The following is a 15,936-nucleotide window of genomic DNA, read 5'->3' on the forward strand; positions in this document are numbered from 1 at the left end:
GAGGTGAAGTATTCCCTGTTTCATTGAAGCTAAATAGTGGGGTCTAAAGAACAGAATTTTCAAGTCAGCTTATCCAAACAAGTCAGATGTGAATCCATAATGGAGAAGGAGTGTAGGTTGAGATACGCTTCAAAGTACTGAGCTGCTCACCAGTGAAATGAAACCCATTGAATGTCTAGGTTTGACATCCAGATTAGAACATCACTTCCGAAGGGTATGGGTTCCAGTGTGTGTGTGTGTGTGTGTGTGTGTGTGTGTGTGTATAGGGTATCTCATCTAAGCTTAAATATTGGGCACATGTTAGAAAGTTTCTTTCTCTTCTTAATACATCTGATAAAGTATCTAAGAGTAGAGAATGCCAGAGCAATAGAACTAATCAAAGTTCTTAGACAGGTAGTATCAAGTGTTATAGGTAGGAACATCAAGGTAGGATATCAAAGGGGAAGAGTGAAAGACAGGGATTCAATAAAATGGTGAAAAATGAGTAATAAAGAGAGTGAATATCTAGTTATTTCCTATAATCAGAAGTTTGTCAACTTTCTGACCAGAGTCTTTCTGGTCAGGGTCTTGAAAGGTATGAAGCTTAGAGGTATACCAGGGTATTCTGAGTTGATGACTAGTGGAGACCATGGCTTAAGCTGAACTGCTTCTCATTGGCTCCTGTTCTCATCTATCTCTGTAAGTCTGCTGGTGCCATCCGGGTGGGATCTTTAAGCTACCTTCCCTCCCCAGTTCCCAATGCTCTTCCATCATTAGCATTAGAGGGAAGATCATTTCTGACAAGAAAATGAAATCAGCTGCCAAGATCCATCAGGTGCCTATGTTTCTCCCCTCCCTATTCCCTGTAAAACCTTTCTCATGTTCAAACAGAAAACATTTCAGCCTCATGACAGCCTCCTGTTACTCTGAAGCCCTATGTCTCACTGCTGACATAATAACCGAGTGTGTGAGACAGTGTTTGTCTGATGTTGGCAGCTTTGCAGTGAAATCAAAAGGCTGGGATGAAAGAGGCAGTGTAGGGCTGGGATATCCAGGGAACTGGGAACCTGGGAGATCTTTCTTCTTCTGTCCATCTCCTGCCCAACAGGCTGACAAAGCAGCAACAAACCTTCTTCATCTAGGAGAATCTAGCTCCATTGTTCAAAAAGTCTTGAGCTAAAAAATTTTATTTCCAGACCTGGAAGTTTACAGTAAAATATTTCATTCAACTTAATTCAGCACACATTTACTGAGTAGACTACTTTGTTCCATGCAGAGATGGTAGATGACAAGAGACTATAAAGATGGAGAAGAGAAAGACTTATTAATATAATCTCCCTTTGAGTACATCTTATATGCCAAGTCCTGTGGTTGCTATTTGTGTTGCTTAGCTTCTGCATTACTTGGACAAGATACCTGACACCTATAACTTAAAGGAGAAGAAGTTTATTTTGGCTCATGGTTTCAGAGGTTTTAGTCCATAGCTGACTGGCTCCTAGACAGAAAGATCTTAGCAGAAAAAGCATGACTGGAGGGTGAAATAGTAGCTACTCAACTCATTGCATGAAGAAGCAGAGAATAGGGGAAGAGCCACAGAGGGAGGGGCAGGGACCAGATATAATCTGCAAAGTCACTGCCCCATGACCCATACGGACATACTCAGAAGTGGACATTGCTAACCTCCTAGGCACATACCAAGCCAATCAAGTTAACAAACACATTATTGTGTATAAATTTGTATTTAATAATGTCAATAATATTATGAGGAAGGTATTAACAAGTCTATATCACAGGTGATGAAAACAAAGCTCAGAGAGGGGAAATAACTTGCTAAGTTCACACCAGTCATGAGCAATGGATCTTGAACTCTTATTTAGGTCTCTTTAAATGGTGTGGTTAAAAACGTGATGTATGGGGCCAGGGATTTAGCTCAGTGGTTTCGCTGCCTGCTGCACAAGTGCAAGGACTTGAGTTCGATCCCCAGTACCAAAAAAAAAAAAAATGTGATGTATGTTTAAGTAAAAATATATTACAGTTAAAGACACATTGTCAATAATGCCCTTCAAAAATACTAATCTTCACTTTTAACATACTTATCTGATCATTGCTGTCACTTTCTGAAGCAGCTTTGGAAGTCCTTTTTCATGAGTGTCTTTTGTTGAGCTATTGTGGCTGCCTTGATATCTTGAGGCAATTTAAAATTTTTACCTTTTTTGGTCATTTTGGCTTTCAGGAAGGTCCAGAAGTCACATGGTGCCAATTCCAGTGATTAAAGTGGATGAAGACATACTGTAATGATTTTACAAGCCTCCTTTTCTGTTGGGTGGCACGAAGCAGCAACATTCATGTAGTTTTGATGACACCTTGTAGAGGCAAGAAAGACTTTCAGAACTTCTTCAAAAAGTGGCAAGAATGATTGGATAAGCATATTCAAAGAAAGAAGGAGTATTCTGAGGGGGATGAATGGCAATGTGTCTTTTACTGTAATAAATTTTAAAAATTTAAACCTTCACATTTCTGTCTCTTTATATATCTATATATAACATATAAAAATAAATTGATAATAGATATAGATGTATTACTAAGATAATGCTATATAATAAAACAAAGTCTTATGTTTTTTGAAAAAAGCATACCAGACAGTATGCATAGGATTTATAGTAAGGCAGAGCTGGATTTGATCTCCTCCTACCTTTGATAATAGCTGTGTGACAGTTTACTTCCTCTGGACCTATACATTCTCATCTGTAAGATGGAATGACAATATCTGTGTTGTGAATTATGGTGAGGGTTGAATCAGATAATGTGCTGTATAAAGTTCATACAGCTAACAAGTGACTCTTACTTCATAATAAGCCTTTTGATGCAAACTTGCCTAATCCTAATAATAACTTGAAGATGCCATCATTATTTTTCTTATTTTACAAGTAAGAAAAAAGGATAAAAGGGATCAAGTAATTTGTCCACCGAGTTAAATAATGACAGGTGGAGGGCTTGAACTCAGTTCATTCTAACGCCCAAAAATAATTGTACGTAAGACATTGGGCTCCATTGACAGAGTTTGGCTTAAAATCTGTCTGAAGATCACCAAAGACTACCAAATATTCTCTTTCTTATTCAAACCTGCCTGCCTTCATTGGCAGGAAGGACTATTATATAACCTGTGTCATCCTGTGGACTGTATAGGAACATTGTGTTATACAGAGTGTATTGTTTGGAAATTACCCCAGTGTCATCTTTCGGATGATTAATAAACAGCAGCTGAAAATATATTGAAGGAAAATAGAGCTACCTTCTTGGTATTCATGCATAATTCTTAAACTCATACTTCAGAGTAGAGCAGGCTCAATTACCATAGACGTTTTTCCAAAAGAGTTAGATTAATACCAATTAACAGGTCGCGATGGAAGTTGAGACCTTATCCTGTTCACAGAAGGAGTTATGATTTCATGTCATCTGACACATGCATAATTACACATACCAGGAAGCATCCACCAATGCACACATCACAATAAATGTATGCTTAATTACAAGTCACCATGCATATATGCTTAATTACACATCCTGCTACCTGCAGGATTAATTACATGTCATGTTACATGCACACAATCAGAAGAGGTGACATTTGATGACATTAAAAGAGCTAAGAGAACATAAAAGAGCAATTTTTAAACAGTTGCATAATGTGTGTGTTTTTCTCTCTCTACAGAAGGCATCAGACATTAATTTCTACTCAATCACAAGGCAGTTATTGAAATAGTCCTGTCAATTTTAGTTTTATAGTCTCTCCTGCATCTATCCTTTGCTTTCCATTTTTATAATCACCAGTGTTATCTCTCTGCTGACAGTCCAAGGTAATGGGGAGGGTGCTGCAGTTGGCCTCACTCTGTACCTGGCTCCAGGACATGATCATTCTCACCATCAGATCGTTATCATCCTAACATATCTTGTATTTGTCAGCTTTCCAACACTGTGACAAAATACCTGATGCAAAAAACTTAAAGGAGGAAAGATTTATTTTGGCTCATGGTTTCAGAGGTTTTAGTCCATGGTCACTTGGTTCTGTTGCTTCTTGGCCTGTGGTGAGGCAGAACATCATGGTACAGAGCATGTGCTAGAGCAAAGTGGCTCACAACATGGAAGATGGAGGGGGAGAGAGAGAGAGAGAGAGAGCGAGCGAGAGAGCACCTAAGATAAGATAAAGGGTTTGGGGACAAGATATATTTTCCGTGTATTTTCACACTCCTATGACCTGCTCCCTCCAGCTAGGTTTCATGCTCTAAAAGCCCATTCATCCATGAACTCATTAATAGATTAATCCATTGATGAGGTTAATGTCCTCATGATCCAATCACCTTTCAGAAGCCTCATTCTGAACCCATGATCCTCTTGGGGGACATTTTAAAAATTCAAATAATAACAGATACCTGACCTTTCCTGGGTGCTACATTCTCTGCTGCTAACCAGGGCATCTTTAAACAACTCAGTTCTCATTATCTCTATTCCTAACCAAAAGCTCTTCATGACTTTCCATTCCCCTGGATCAAAGCCCAGCATTTTCTGAGGATGGTCTTTGAGGCTCTATATGACCTCATCCTTGCCCAGTTCTCCAGCTTCTGGCCACTCTCCTCTTCTTTCTCTAGAGTCTAGTGACAATGTTTTCTCTCCCTTCCTCTAGCAGTCTAACTCCTCCCAGCTCAAGATCATCCCATACACATTGATCCATCTGTCTAAGCTTTCACTAATGTCTCAGATCAGGTTCTTGCTACTATTATATTCTACTTTTTCTCATAAGAAATTATCATAATGTACTACTTAAAATCTTCTGTGCAGTGCTTTTAGTTAATGCCTTCCTCAGTCACTGTAAGTTCCATGAGGATAATGAGAGAACATATTTTATTTTCACTGTGTCCTCTTCCCCCTGTAAAGTACCTGGTGCTTAGCCTTATATAAATTGCCTTGTAGTAAGGTTGTTGTGTGTAATAAATATAAATAGAAAATGCTAAGTTATATTTAAATTTCAGATAAACAACAAGAATGAGAACAACAACTAGATTTCAGGATAAGTGTGCCCCATGCAATATTTAGGATACATTTATGCTAAAAATTACTTATTATTTATCTGAAATTCAAATGTAGCTGAATGTCCTATTATTTGATCTGGTAACTTTATCTTTCCGCACTTAATATTTGATGGTTTAATGAATAACCGAATGAATGAATAAATTAATGATCAGGCAAAGATTCAGGAGACCCTGTTTCTAGCTCAGCATTGCTTTGTGTTTTATCCTCACCACACACTTCATTTTTTTCTCACCTGTACAATGAAAGTCAGTGACATTTCTCAGACCCTTATAATCACAACGTGAAAAAAAATGGGAAATTGTGGCAAAATCTAACTAATAATCGGTCTGTGTCCTTTCCAGGCCAGTGCTTTGCTTCTAGACTGACTGGCTAAATTATCCCATTCTTGCCCTCCAAATTCTAACTCTCTCTCTCTCTCTTTCTCTCTCTCTTTCTCTCTCTCTCTCTCTCCCTTCCTCCTTCTGTCTCTCTCTCTCTTTCCCCTCTCAACCAAAAGAAAGTTTAAAAATCCCTTTGTTGCATGTCTTCTACGTCTTTTGTAATCTAATACTATCATATTGTAGATCTTACAGACAGGAATGGTGCTGATATCTGAAGTTAATATTTTAAAAAATCAAAATCAATGCAAAAATCTATGATGAATAAAATATCAAAAGTTTAAATAAAAACAGAATCAGTATTACTGATTTCTTTCTTTTGCCTAAGGCTCAAATATGGCTTGGCAGAGAAATTTTTATTTAAATTTTTGATATTTTGCTCATCATGGGTTTCTTTGCATTGATTGCAACTTTTTAAAAATATTGAGTTCCTATGTTATTTATCTTGATTACTCAGTATTTTGGCATCCCTTCCAGTTTGCTCCCAAGGTGAGTGCCTCACTTGTCTCACCCTAATTTGAGCCTTGATAAATGCAGCCAACCTTTGGAAGGAAAGATACAGTGGAGAAATAGGAACCAGATGTGCAGGGTCCAAAGAGCCATGCTGAAAGCTCAAAGTTTATCCTGTGGACAAAGGAGACTGGAGAGGTTTCCAGCAAGAGAGCGGCAGATTCTAATTTGAGCTTTAAAGAGAGTTATTCTTGCTGCTGTCTGGCGTGGAGCCCCGGTTGGCAGGATTATGACTAATTCAGGGACGAAGAGGAGGCTCGTGTAGTGGCCATGTGAGAGCTAAGGGTTATGGAGGAGGTAGTGAGAATGGGAGGAACCATAACTAGTACAGCAAAAATGCGCTGACTGGAGGGAAAACTCTCTTTTGCCTTAACCTCTCTGCTGCTCTTCTCTGGTGTCTTTTCTCTGTTCAGCTTAGCACATCTTGTTGGAAAAGCACAGAGAAGGAGGGAGCACAGAGGGTGGGCTTGTTGGCTTCAATAACTAGGATTCCCATACATGGATGCTCCATAATTTTTGTGCAGACCTTCTGGGCATTTCCCAGCCCCTGCATAAATTAGTTCCCCCAAGATCCATACACTGAGTATCATGCTCATTGTTTCTTGCATATGTGTTCCTAGAGGTAGGCCAACAAATTCACTTTCTGAAATGATCTGGAAAACATCATGTTTTTGACACTTTCTCCTTTGGAATTTGTATTTCAGAAAGCAACCTGGATAGGAATCCATTGTTTCAATTAAAATTCATCTAGGATGTCTATGAAAAAGAAGTATCAATAATGCAGAGTCCCTAATCCAGGAGGTCTCAAATTCGACTTTCAACCTGAAACAACCATAGACTTGCTGTGTGGCCTTAAATATGCCATATGGTTTTCTGTGCCTTGAGTTTAACTTCAGAGATGCTTACAGTAGATGGATGAGTTCATGGTAAGAGATTTAAGTCATGGTTACTCACCAACAGGGTGACCTTGGGAATAATTTTTTTAGCCTTTCTGAACTACACATCTCTCCTTTCTTGTCAAAGAACCTTGCAGGGTTTTGCGGATGAAAGGTGTTAATGCTTGGCAAGTGCTTAAAGCTTAATAAATATCTAATACATATTAGCTATACCCTCCCTTCCCTGGTTATTGGAATTAGATAACAGAAAATAATGTCCCAGAAAAGTGTGGAATGCCATCTTTCAGCCGGTAAAAATACTAAGTGCAATTGCATGCCAAGATATACTGATATAATGGATAATTTTGGAGAAAGTTTACAATTATGTCCATAGAATGCCAAAATTTGAAATGGGAGCATGTTTCCATGAGATAGTCATTAAAATAATTGTAGTGCCATGTAGGAAAATGTTACTTTTGTTTGTGCATATTAGGAATATTGGTTAACTGTGTACTTTAAAAATAATAATTTTCCATCAGTTATCACTTTTTATAGTTTCAGTGATAAGAAAATGAAGCACAAGTGTGCTAATTTCATATCATTGTATATTACAGTCCTAAATTTAAATAACAAGAATAGAAATATGTGCTAAGCCTTTGTTATTTCTCTGTTATGCAACTTAATTATTTTCAATGTTTTAAAGTTGGGTCTCGTGTCAAAATAAGCACAGTTTCAAACACTACTGTCATACTACATTTGAGAACATTTACCGCCTTCTGTAAACTGAGACCCTTGTCTTGGCTTCCTCAGTGTGGTGTAAAGATTAATAAGAGAATACATAAGAAGAATTTGGCTAGTATCTGATATACAATGAGAATTCAGTAACTACTGTGACTATCATTGTTGTAGGCAGTATTTGCAAGAAAAACAGATTTAATGCAGGACACAGAAATTTACAAGATTAGCTGACAATATCTGCCCACAGAGTCAAAGATAGAAGAGTGCAAGAGATCTGTCAATGCACTAGGCTTATATCCCAGGCAGTGTCTGGTGCAAGGCTCTATCAGGAGGCTGAGGAATCTTGGTGGAAAACTGAAAGGTGTGTGCTAGAAAGCCCAAGGGCTGGTGCTGGAGGCTAGAGATTGCCTTGGGAAACTGAAAGGCCATTGCTGGAAGCTGAAGACTTATGGCAAGAGCCAGAAGACAATACTCAAGGGGAAGGCAAAGGCGAGGACCAGAGCTCCTCCCAAGAGAACAGCAGCCATCCTTGGTGAAGGCAAAGACCAAAGCTCAGCCAAAAAGAACAGCTGAAACTTATCCAAAGAAAAGCAGCTGGAATGAAAATCAGCAGCAAAAAAGATCTTCCAAGGGAAATCAGCATGAAATGCTTCCTTCCCATTCTCCTTTTATACCATTTGAACAACAACCTTCTTTAAGTGGGACTTCCATGCCTAGAACTATGCTGACTCAACTCAGTGAGGCATTCCCATCGAGGCTGACAATCCAATCAATTAACCACCACAAACATCATCATTAGGACAGTAATGGATAGACATGGTTTTCTTAATCAAATATTTTCTGGTCTTACATTGAAAAGTTTCTCTCAACAATATAAATGGGTCTTCATTTTAACAGTGTGGTTTTGTAATATTATTTCTTCTTTAGTTTTCCCTCTAAAAAACTTGATGTAAGAGTTCTGGAGGTGTAGCTCAGTGGTAGAGAGCTCGCCTAGCTGATGTGATGACCTGGATCTAATTTCAAACACTGAAAAAAATAAATAATTGACTTTTAGATATAGTTTTTTTAAAATCATTACAATGGTCATTTATTTTATTAAAGTTGTTCTTTTCCATAGCAAAATGCAGTTCCCAAGATTACTGCAATCTAGATTCTTGTAAAAGTTTATCAATTTATCCAAGACCACCAAGAAAAGTCTGTGATCCAAATCACTTTTCACTGTCTTCTCAATTGTTTTAACTTAACATTGTGTCTGTGGATTTTTTTCAAAATAATTTAAATTTGAACCTGACTTTGCATTGTTTAGAATGTAGTTGAAATCCTTCCTTTCTTTCCCCTACTCATCACTCTACTATTCCGTGACATGTGCTCCATGAATGCAAATTCATTTTTGCATCAGAAAAAGCAAAATTGAATAAGAAAGGCCATCTGATATGTAGTAAATCAAACAAAACCGGAATGAATTCTGAAGCCAAGTACAAATTTAAGGTGCAGCATGATATATAGGAAAGAGCAATAAGCTCAAATTATCATTTTCAGTTTAATTCACATTCTGCCACTGATTCTGGAAGACTCTGAGAAAGTCACTTAGTTTTCCCAGATTTCTGTGTTTTCTTTTGTAAAATTATGCATAGTTCTACATAATCAAAAATTAATCGATAATTTTAATTAAACATTTATTTCTCATTGATGACTGTAAAAATATTCATCCTGAACTTCATCAAGTATTGCAAAGTAAGTCTGAGTTTAACCAATTTAAATATTTATAAATTATGTATTAAAGCAGTCTCTTTTTTCTCTTTTCTCTTTTTTTTTTGAGTATATGAGACAGGAGGATCCAAGGTCTGATGTGTCATGCTTTCATCAAATGACTTCGTTAAGTTTCCCTTTCCATATTCCACACAAGTTAGAAAAATGTGGATTAGGTCAGTATAAATAACTTGAAAGATGAGTGGAATCTCGAGAAGAGTTATCTATCTATCTATCTATCTATCTATCTATCTATTATTATCTCAGAAATTCTGATTGAGATGGTCCTAGGTGGGGTCTGGTAATCACAGTGATTTCCAGCTCATTCTGAAGATCATCTTGGTTGACAAACCACTGTGCTAGAGTCCCTAGGTGCATAAATTAGTGGTTGAATGAGCGCTAAAATTACCTGGATAAGATATAGGTTTCTGTCCTTGACTGGTTCTTGTCAATACAAGTATTTGTATAGATATTGCAAACATATCAGGTGACAAAGTAAAAACTAAATTTTCTCAATGGGCAGAATGATCAGTAGAAACAACCCAAATAAAATTTAAAGAGACACATGAACTCCTGTACTTTATTTATAATATTTAAGTTAAAAACTTAGTATCAATTTAATCTAACCTGAGAATCTATCATGTGGGCTGCACATTGAGGTTTACAGAACTATTTATATAGCATCTTTATTGTAAAACTGTAAAATGTTATAAACTTATTATAAAATGACAATGATGTAGTGACTAACCTCAGAAACAAAGTAGACTGGTGGCTAAAAGTCTGAGTGTTCTAGATTCAAATCCTAAATTAGTCATGGTTAAATGACCTTGACTAGATTATTATTATTCCATGCCTTGGTTTCCTCATGTGTTATATGAAGATAATCCCTCCCTTACAGAGTTGTATTAAAGATTAAAACATTTTCATACGTGTAGCACATATGACATTCCATAAAAGATATCTAGCATTTGGGTATTTTTATGTAGTAGCCAAAATGAAAGAACTAGGTCATTTCAACTTTGCAATGGCCAGGTGATACTGAAGAATTGTCTCTAGCTTGACACACCGTACTTTAGAAAACTGACATGCCAAGAAGAGTGTGTTCAGAAGTAGGTGTATCAAAAAAGAAGAGAGTAGATAGTGTTTACTAGAGGCTAGAAAGGGTGGGGCCGGGGGGCAGGAAGTTAAAGGGAGGTCGATTAATACCATAGTAGGTACTGAAGTACAACTAGATTGGAGGAAAAGCTTAGCATTCCACAGCAGAGTAGGGTAGAGTTTGCAACAGAGTAGGGCAGAGTAGCATAGTTTGCAACAACCTATGATATATTTTATAAAAAATTAGAAGAGAAGAGTTTGAAGTTTCCAAACACAAAGATAAATGTATTAGGAGATACATTTGTATAAGAAAATGGTAATGACCCTGATTGAACTAGACACATATCATGCATATATTAAATTATCATACAGTGCTCCATAAATGTAATTATTGTATGTCAACTAAGAAGAAGATACATAAATAATAAAAAATAAAAATTTAAAAGAAGATGGTGATGACCCAAAGACCAGGAGTCGCTTTGAAGAGCAGCTTTGAAGTACCTACTATCAAATGCTTTTGAAAGAACTAAGTGTTTTCTCTTGAGAAGAGAAACCAAAAGAGAACATCAAAGTAGCTAAAAGACAAATATAAAAAAAGTCTGTTTTAACTCCACCTAGCAAAGCTTTGCTTGAATCAGAACACAGAGGTCAGTAGAGTATGTTCTAGGAGCTACTCTCTATAATGAAGGGGGATGGTTTTCCTGGTATAGGTGGAAGTCTTTTACCCTGCTTTTGCTCAAGACCCATGGTCAAGATCTTTGTGTAAGGGACTCATTCCTAAGCTGAGAGTTACTTGCACTAAAGACTTCTAAAGTCCTCTTAATCTTAGGATTGCATGGTGGGAGGCTGGTGGCATTCATTCACTATGCCTTCCCTAAGGCACTCATGTGTGAGTGAGTGTACCTAGAGACTGACTTCATTGCCAGTGACTTGCTGTTCCAAAGATGAAAGTGATTTGTGTCCCATCTAATACATCTGTCTTTCTCCAGGGCATCAGTCAAGTGCCTACATACTGGGCCCATCCATCTTTCCTGACCTGCAAAATTGAGGTGAGGGTGGAATTTGCCTAATGAACCTCTTCAGAAAAGCATACTTCCCCAAATTATGTTCTAATTGGGTTGGGAAGCATCAATTACCTGTGACCTGTTAGTATTTCAGGACGTTTCATCTACCTGAATGATTTCAGAGTTGGCAGCCTTGCAAGACAAGCTGATAGATCCCCAGAGTGGTACCTGCCAACTCCATTTTCCCATCTTTCTACCTTCAACCTGCCTGCAAGAAATATGGGTCTGAGCCTTCATCAGCACTGGGTTACAAAACCAGACATTTACAGAATTTCAACATCAGAAGGTCTTGTCCGGTGGGATTAGAGTTATAGAACCACAACACTTGGACCCTCATGATTTAAATAGGCCTAGGAAAATTCTGTAGTTCTACCCATCATCTGATCATTTAACTTGCTTGGCAGTATCTCAGTGAAGTAGACTCAAATTCTTCCTTAAACAACCCCCAAATCTGACAATCCTGCACCATCTCATAACCCATTGGATTTTTGTACATCTCTGAGAGCTAGAAAAGTCTCACTGAAGCCAGATTGCTATGACTTGCTTAATTCTTTTGAGGGATAATACTAAATAGATGCTGATAATAGTCTACATTTACAGAACAAGACTAAACCTCTAGTGAGGACATATTCTGGTTTGATTCTGGTCATCATTCTGTAGTTTTAATGACATCCATCCTACTTTAAGGACTAAGAAACTGAGGCCCATAGGTTCCAGTAATTTTGTGCACGTGTGTTTGGTACTTTATTCATCTATTTTTTAATTGATAGATAAATTTTTATTTTTTTATTGTGCGCAATGTGATGTTTTAAAGTATATGTAGATTGTGAGTTGATTAAATCTAGCTAATTTGCATATGCAATTATATACACATATAGCTTGTGTGTTTGTGTGTGTGTGGTGAGAACAGTTACATCTCCTTTCACCATTTATTGAGGCTGCAAGATACCCTATTGTAATTAGCTATAATCACTGTGATATACTATAGATCTCTTAAAGATTTTCCTATTTAAGTATAGTTTTATATTTTTGGATCAATGTCCTCCTTTCAATTTCCTTAACCTTTGTTAAGCATCACTATATTTTCTATCTTCAAGAGGTCAACTATTTTATTTTATTTATTTTAATTTTTGGTACTGAATATTGAACCCAGGGTCCTGCAAATGCTAAGCACACATTTTACCACCAAGCTACACTCCTAACCTTTTTGAGTGAGATTATGTGATGTAGTAGTCAGCTTTCTGTTACTATAATGTAATATCTTTAAAATTAACTTTAAAGGAAAAATGTTTACTTGGACTCACAATTTTGAATGCTCTAGATCAAGGTAGGGGCTTTGATGGAACTGCTAGATGGCAGTGGTGGGGGGCATGTGGTGAAGAAAATTATTCACTTTATGGCCAGGAAGCAAAAGAGGTAAAGAAGATGGGGTTGGGATCCCATAATCCCCTCTGGTGAGCTAAGGACTTTCCCACAAGGCCCCACCTCTCAGAGGTTCCACCAGTTCCCAATAGTGCCACCTGGGGACAACAGCCTTTGGAGACACTTATCCAAACCATAACCTGTGGTGTTTGTTTTTCTGTGCCTGGCTTATTTTACTTAGCATCATATCATCTAGGTTCATCCATGTTGTCCCAAATGATAGTATTTCTACATTTTTGTGGGCCAAATGGTAATCCATTGTATATAAACCACATTTTCTTTATTCATCTGTTGATACTTACATTGATTCCTATCTTGGCTATTGTGAATTATGCTGCAGTAAACATAGAAGTATAGTGATTTGCCAAGGATCAGTGGTCAATTTCAAACACAGATTCATGTAACTGAGAAAGCACATTCTCTGAGTCTCTCCCTGTACTCCATTTACGCAGCTTTGTGGGTCCTTTCCAGGGTGGAGCCTCTTTAGAGTGACTACAAGAGGCCACCTCTTGGATCCACGTTTTAACTCAAACTTGTTCTCCAGCATAGCGTAGACCTGTGCACGTGTTTGGCAGTCTGTGAGTTTATCACTGCCCAGGGAAAAGGTTTCCAAATTGCATGTAGGGAACATTTGCAGTTTCATTTTTCATGCTGGTGTTTGGGCCCAGGCTGCCCAAGAGCCTACGGTGGGAGCCAAGAAGAGCTGAGCCGGTAGGACCTGAAAATTTCATCTCCAGCCAGAGTATTTTTGCTTGTCGTGTTTATGTACTGGATTTCTGTATAATGTCTCAATTGTACGAAAGAGTCCATGGCCCATAAAAGTTTGAAAACAAATGTACTAGACTTGAATGTTGACACAAAACAGATAAGAGTGTGGTATCCTAGGTCAGTCACATGTATTACATCAGTCTCTCAGCAAATCCAAAAATAGTTTTGAATCATGTCAATGTAATAAAGGAAGGTGTGCAAGTCTGCTGTGTAGCAAAGCCTTCTAAGAAGTTTCTTTACTTGTTTTTTTCTCCAACTTTTCCATCCCTTTTGGCAGCTTCCATGTCTCCACCTCCCTCTTTCTCCCTGTCTCTCGTTCTTTGACCCACATGAAACTCGCACTCACACAGCTGTTCCCTTCACTCTGTCTCTTATTCCTTTACTTACAGCTATGCCTTTATTTCTTCTCCACGAAAAGTCTTACCTTGGATACCTTATGTCTAAAATGATGCATTGACATCTCAGGGTTTGTTGACTCCAGAGGGGCTGCCAGTCCCAGGGCTGGTCAATTCTTAGAGACAGTAAAGGATTCACCGAAGAGTGTGTTTCTTTATGTTTGTCAGCCACTCACTTTGTTGGGCTCTTATACTGTGGGCCGCTATTACAACCTCCTAATCACTCCAGAACCAGGTAGTAGGAGATGAGGTCAGCCTTGTGCTCTAGAGACCACCAAAACTACAGAAACCAGCCAATCCTAAACCTGCTTAGCTTGTCTCCTCCGATCCTTTCCATAGAAATCACCACGAAGCTTCTTAATCATGTTCTTTTCTGCTTTCCCCTGCCGGCTGGCTGATTCTGGTTCTTTCCCATGTAGACCTCTCTGGTATCACGTGCCTCAACCTCAAATATGTGAACATCATAAACCACCTTTTCAATGGCAATCTTCTTCTGGTCCATTCTCATCACCTAATAACAGAACATATATATATATATATATATATATATATATATATATATATATATATTTTTTTTTTTTTGTACAAGGGATCAAACTTGGGACTTTGCACTTGCAAGGCAGGCGCCAGAACCACTGAGCTAAATCCCCAGCCCAGAACTTATATATTTTTTTTAAATCCTTTTTTGAGTTTATCTCTCCTGCTTTCTGCATTGCATTTTCAGCAATCATTACACTTATCAAAAGCAGACCTGCTTCCTAGAATTCTTCTTTCTAGGAGAACCTCATAAGAGTGTGTTTATATGGATCTTGAATAGTTAACACTTCTTTTTTTTCCAGTTAAAGGCGCACGCGTGCACACACACACACCCACCCACCACATGCTCCTTTACTACAAAATGGTGCCTCTGTTTACCTAAATGCAAATATATATTTAAGGGCCCATAGAAAATACTGAATCTACTTTCCAGTGATTTTTAGGCAGTGTGCCTTGAAATGAGAAGCGGAGGAAGAACTTATTCTTTCTTACAGGAAGGTTATCTAAAGATATGGATTTGTATTCAAGAAAAGAGAAGACAGAATGGTAAAAAAAAAAAAAAAAGGAAGTGATGAGTTGAGTGTAAAAATTGCAGGAAGATAAAAAAGATTGGAAAGAAAGGAGGAAGGGAGAAAGGAGAAGAGAAAAATCTGTTGATTCCTCCTGTCTGAACAAATTCCTTGTTGGTGTTCTCTGGGAGGGTGAGTTTTGCAATGTCATTCTCCCAACCTTAACTTGTTTTCCTGTAAACTCTATTTCTGCGTAGGAAAGTTCTTCTTGGAGCACTGTCAATGATTACACATGGGCTTTGCAACTGGACCGTCTCCTTGCATTTGGATGTACCTTACTGGAAAAAGCTGAACAGATTAATAATGAGGATGAATCACCTTCTGAAGCCTCCTGGATAGGAACCTTTCTTTGTACTATTTTCTCACTGGTGCTTTGTTCCCAGGTCAAGGACATGGGAAGGTTTGTGTGTCCTTATTGCCTTCCACTTCTTTCTCCTTCTCTAAAAAATAAAAGACAGATATGTACAAGTTCTGGATTAAAATGATTAGTGTGACTTATCTAAGCTGTAGGAAGCAGATGGCATTTAAACAATGGGTAAACTTTGGGCATGCCAATTTGGAGGGTGGAGAGCTCTTTCATTCAGGAGAATCAGAGGATATTCCAGGCCCTTCTTTCCACCCCTCCTGTTCATGCATCCAGACACAACTCCACTGGGCCTGCCCCTGGCTTCCTGCTGAGTCGCCAGTAATTGCTACCTCAATAAAGATGTTGCTGGCTCCAGAGGGGAATAAGGACATTTGGGTCTCTCAGCCTGTCTGCCTTCTTGAGCAGA

At 38.1% G+C, this 15,936-nt stretch overlaps 1 protein-coding gene across 2 annotated transcripts in view; it reads left to right on the forward strand.

Moving 5' to 3' along the window:
• Positions 1–15,632, forward strand: part of LOC110350117 (uncharacterized) — a 36,831-nt gene extending 21,199 nt beyond the window's left edge. The window contains exons 5-6 of one of the 2 annotated variants that reach the window (XR_015439857.1): positions 11,398–11,457; positions 15,361–15,632. Coding sequence is in view for 1 of the 2 variants with exons in the window: in XM_087183288.1 (XP_087039414.1) it covers positions 2,213–2,274 (62 nt within the window). In the remaining variant the exon portion in view is untranslated. Of the gene's footprint in view, positions 1–2,212; positions 2,446–11,397; positions 11,458–15,360 lie in introns of those variants that run through there. The other variant, XM_087183288.1, reaches the window with a different exon arrangement.
• Positions 15,633–15,936: the final 304 nt, after the last annotated feature.

The sequence above is a fragment of the Heterocephalus glaber genome, unplaced genomic scaffold, assembly GCF_053883595.1.
Source record: "Heterocephalus glaber isolate CG9 unplaced genomic scaffold, H.glaber_assembly_v1.0 deba00001479, whole genome shotgun sequence".
Classification (NCBI taxonomy): Eukaryota; Metazoa; Chordata; class Mammalia; order Rodentia; family Bathyergidae; genus Heterocephalus; species Heterocephalus glaber.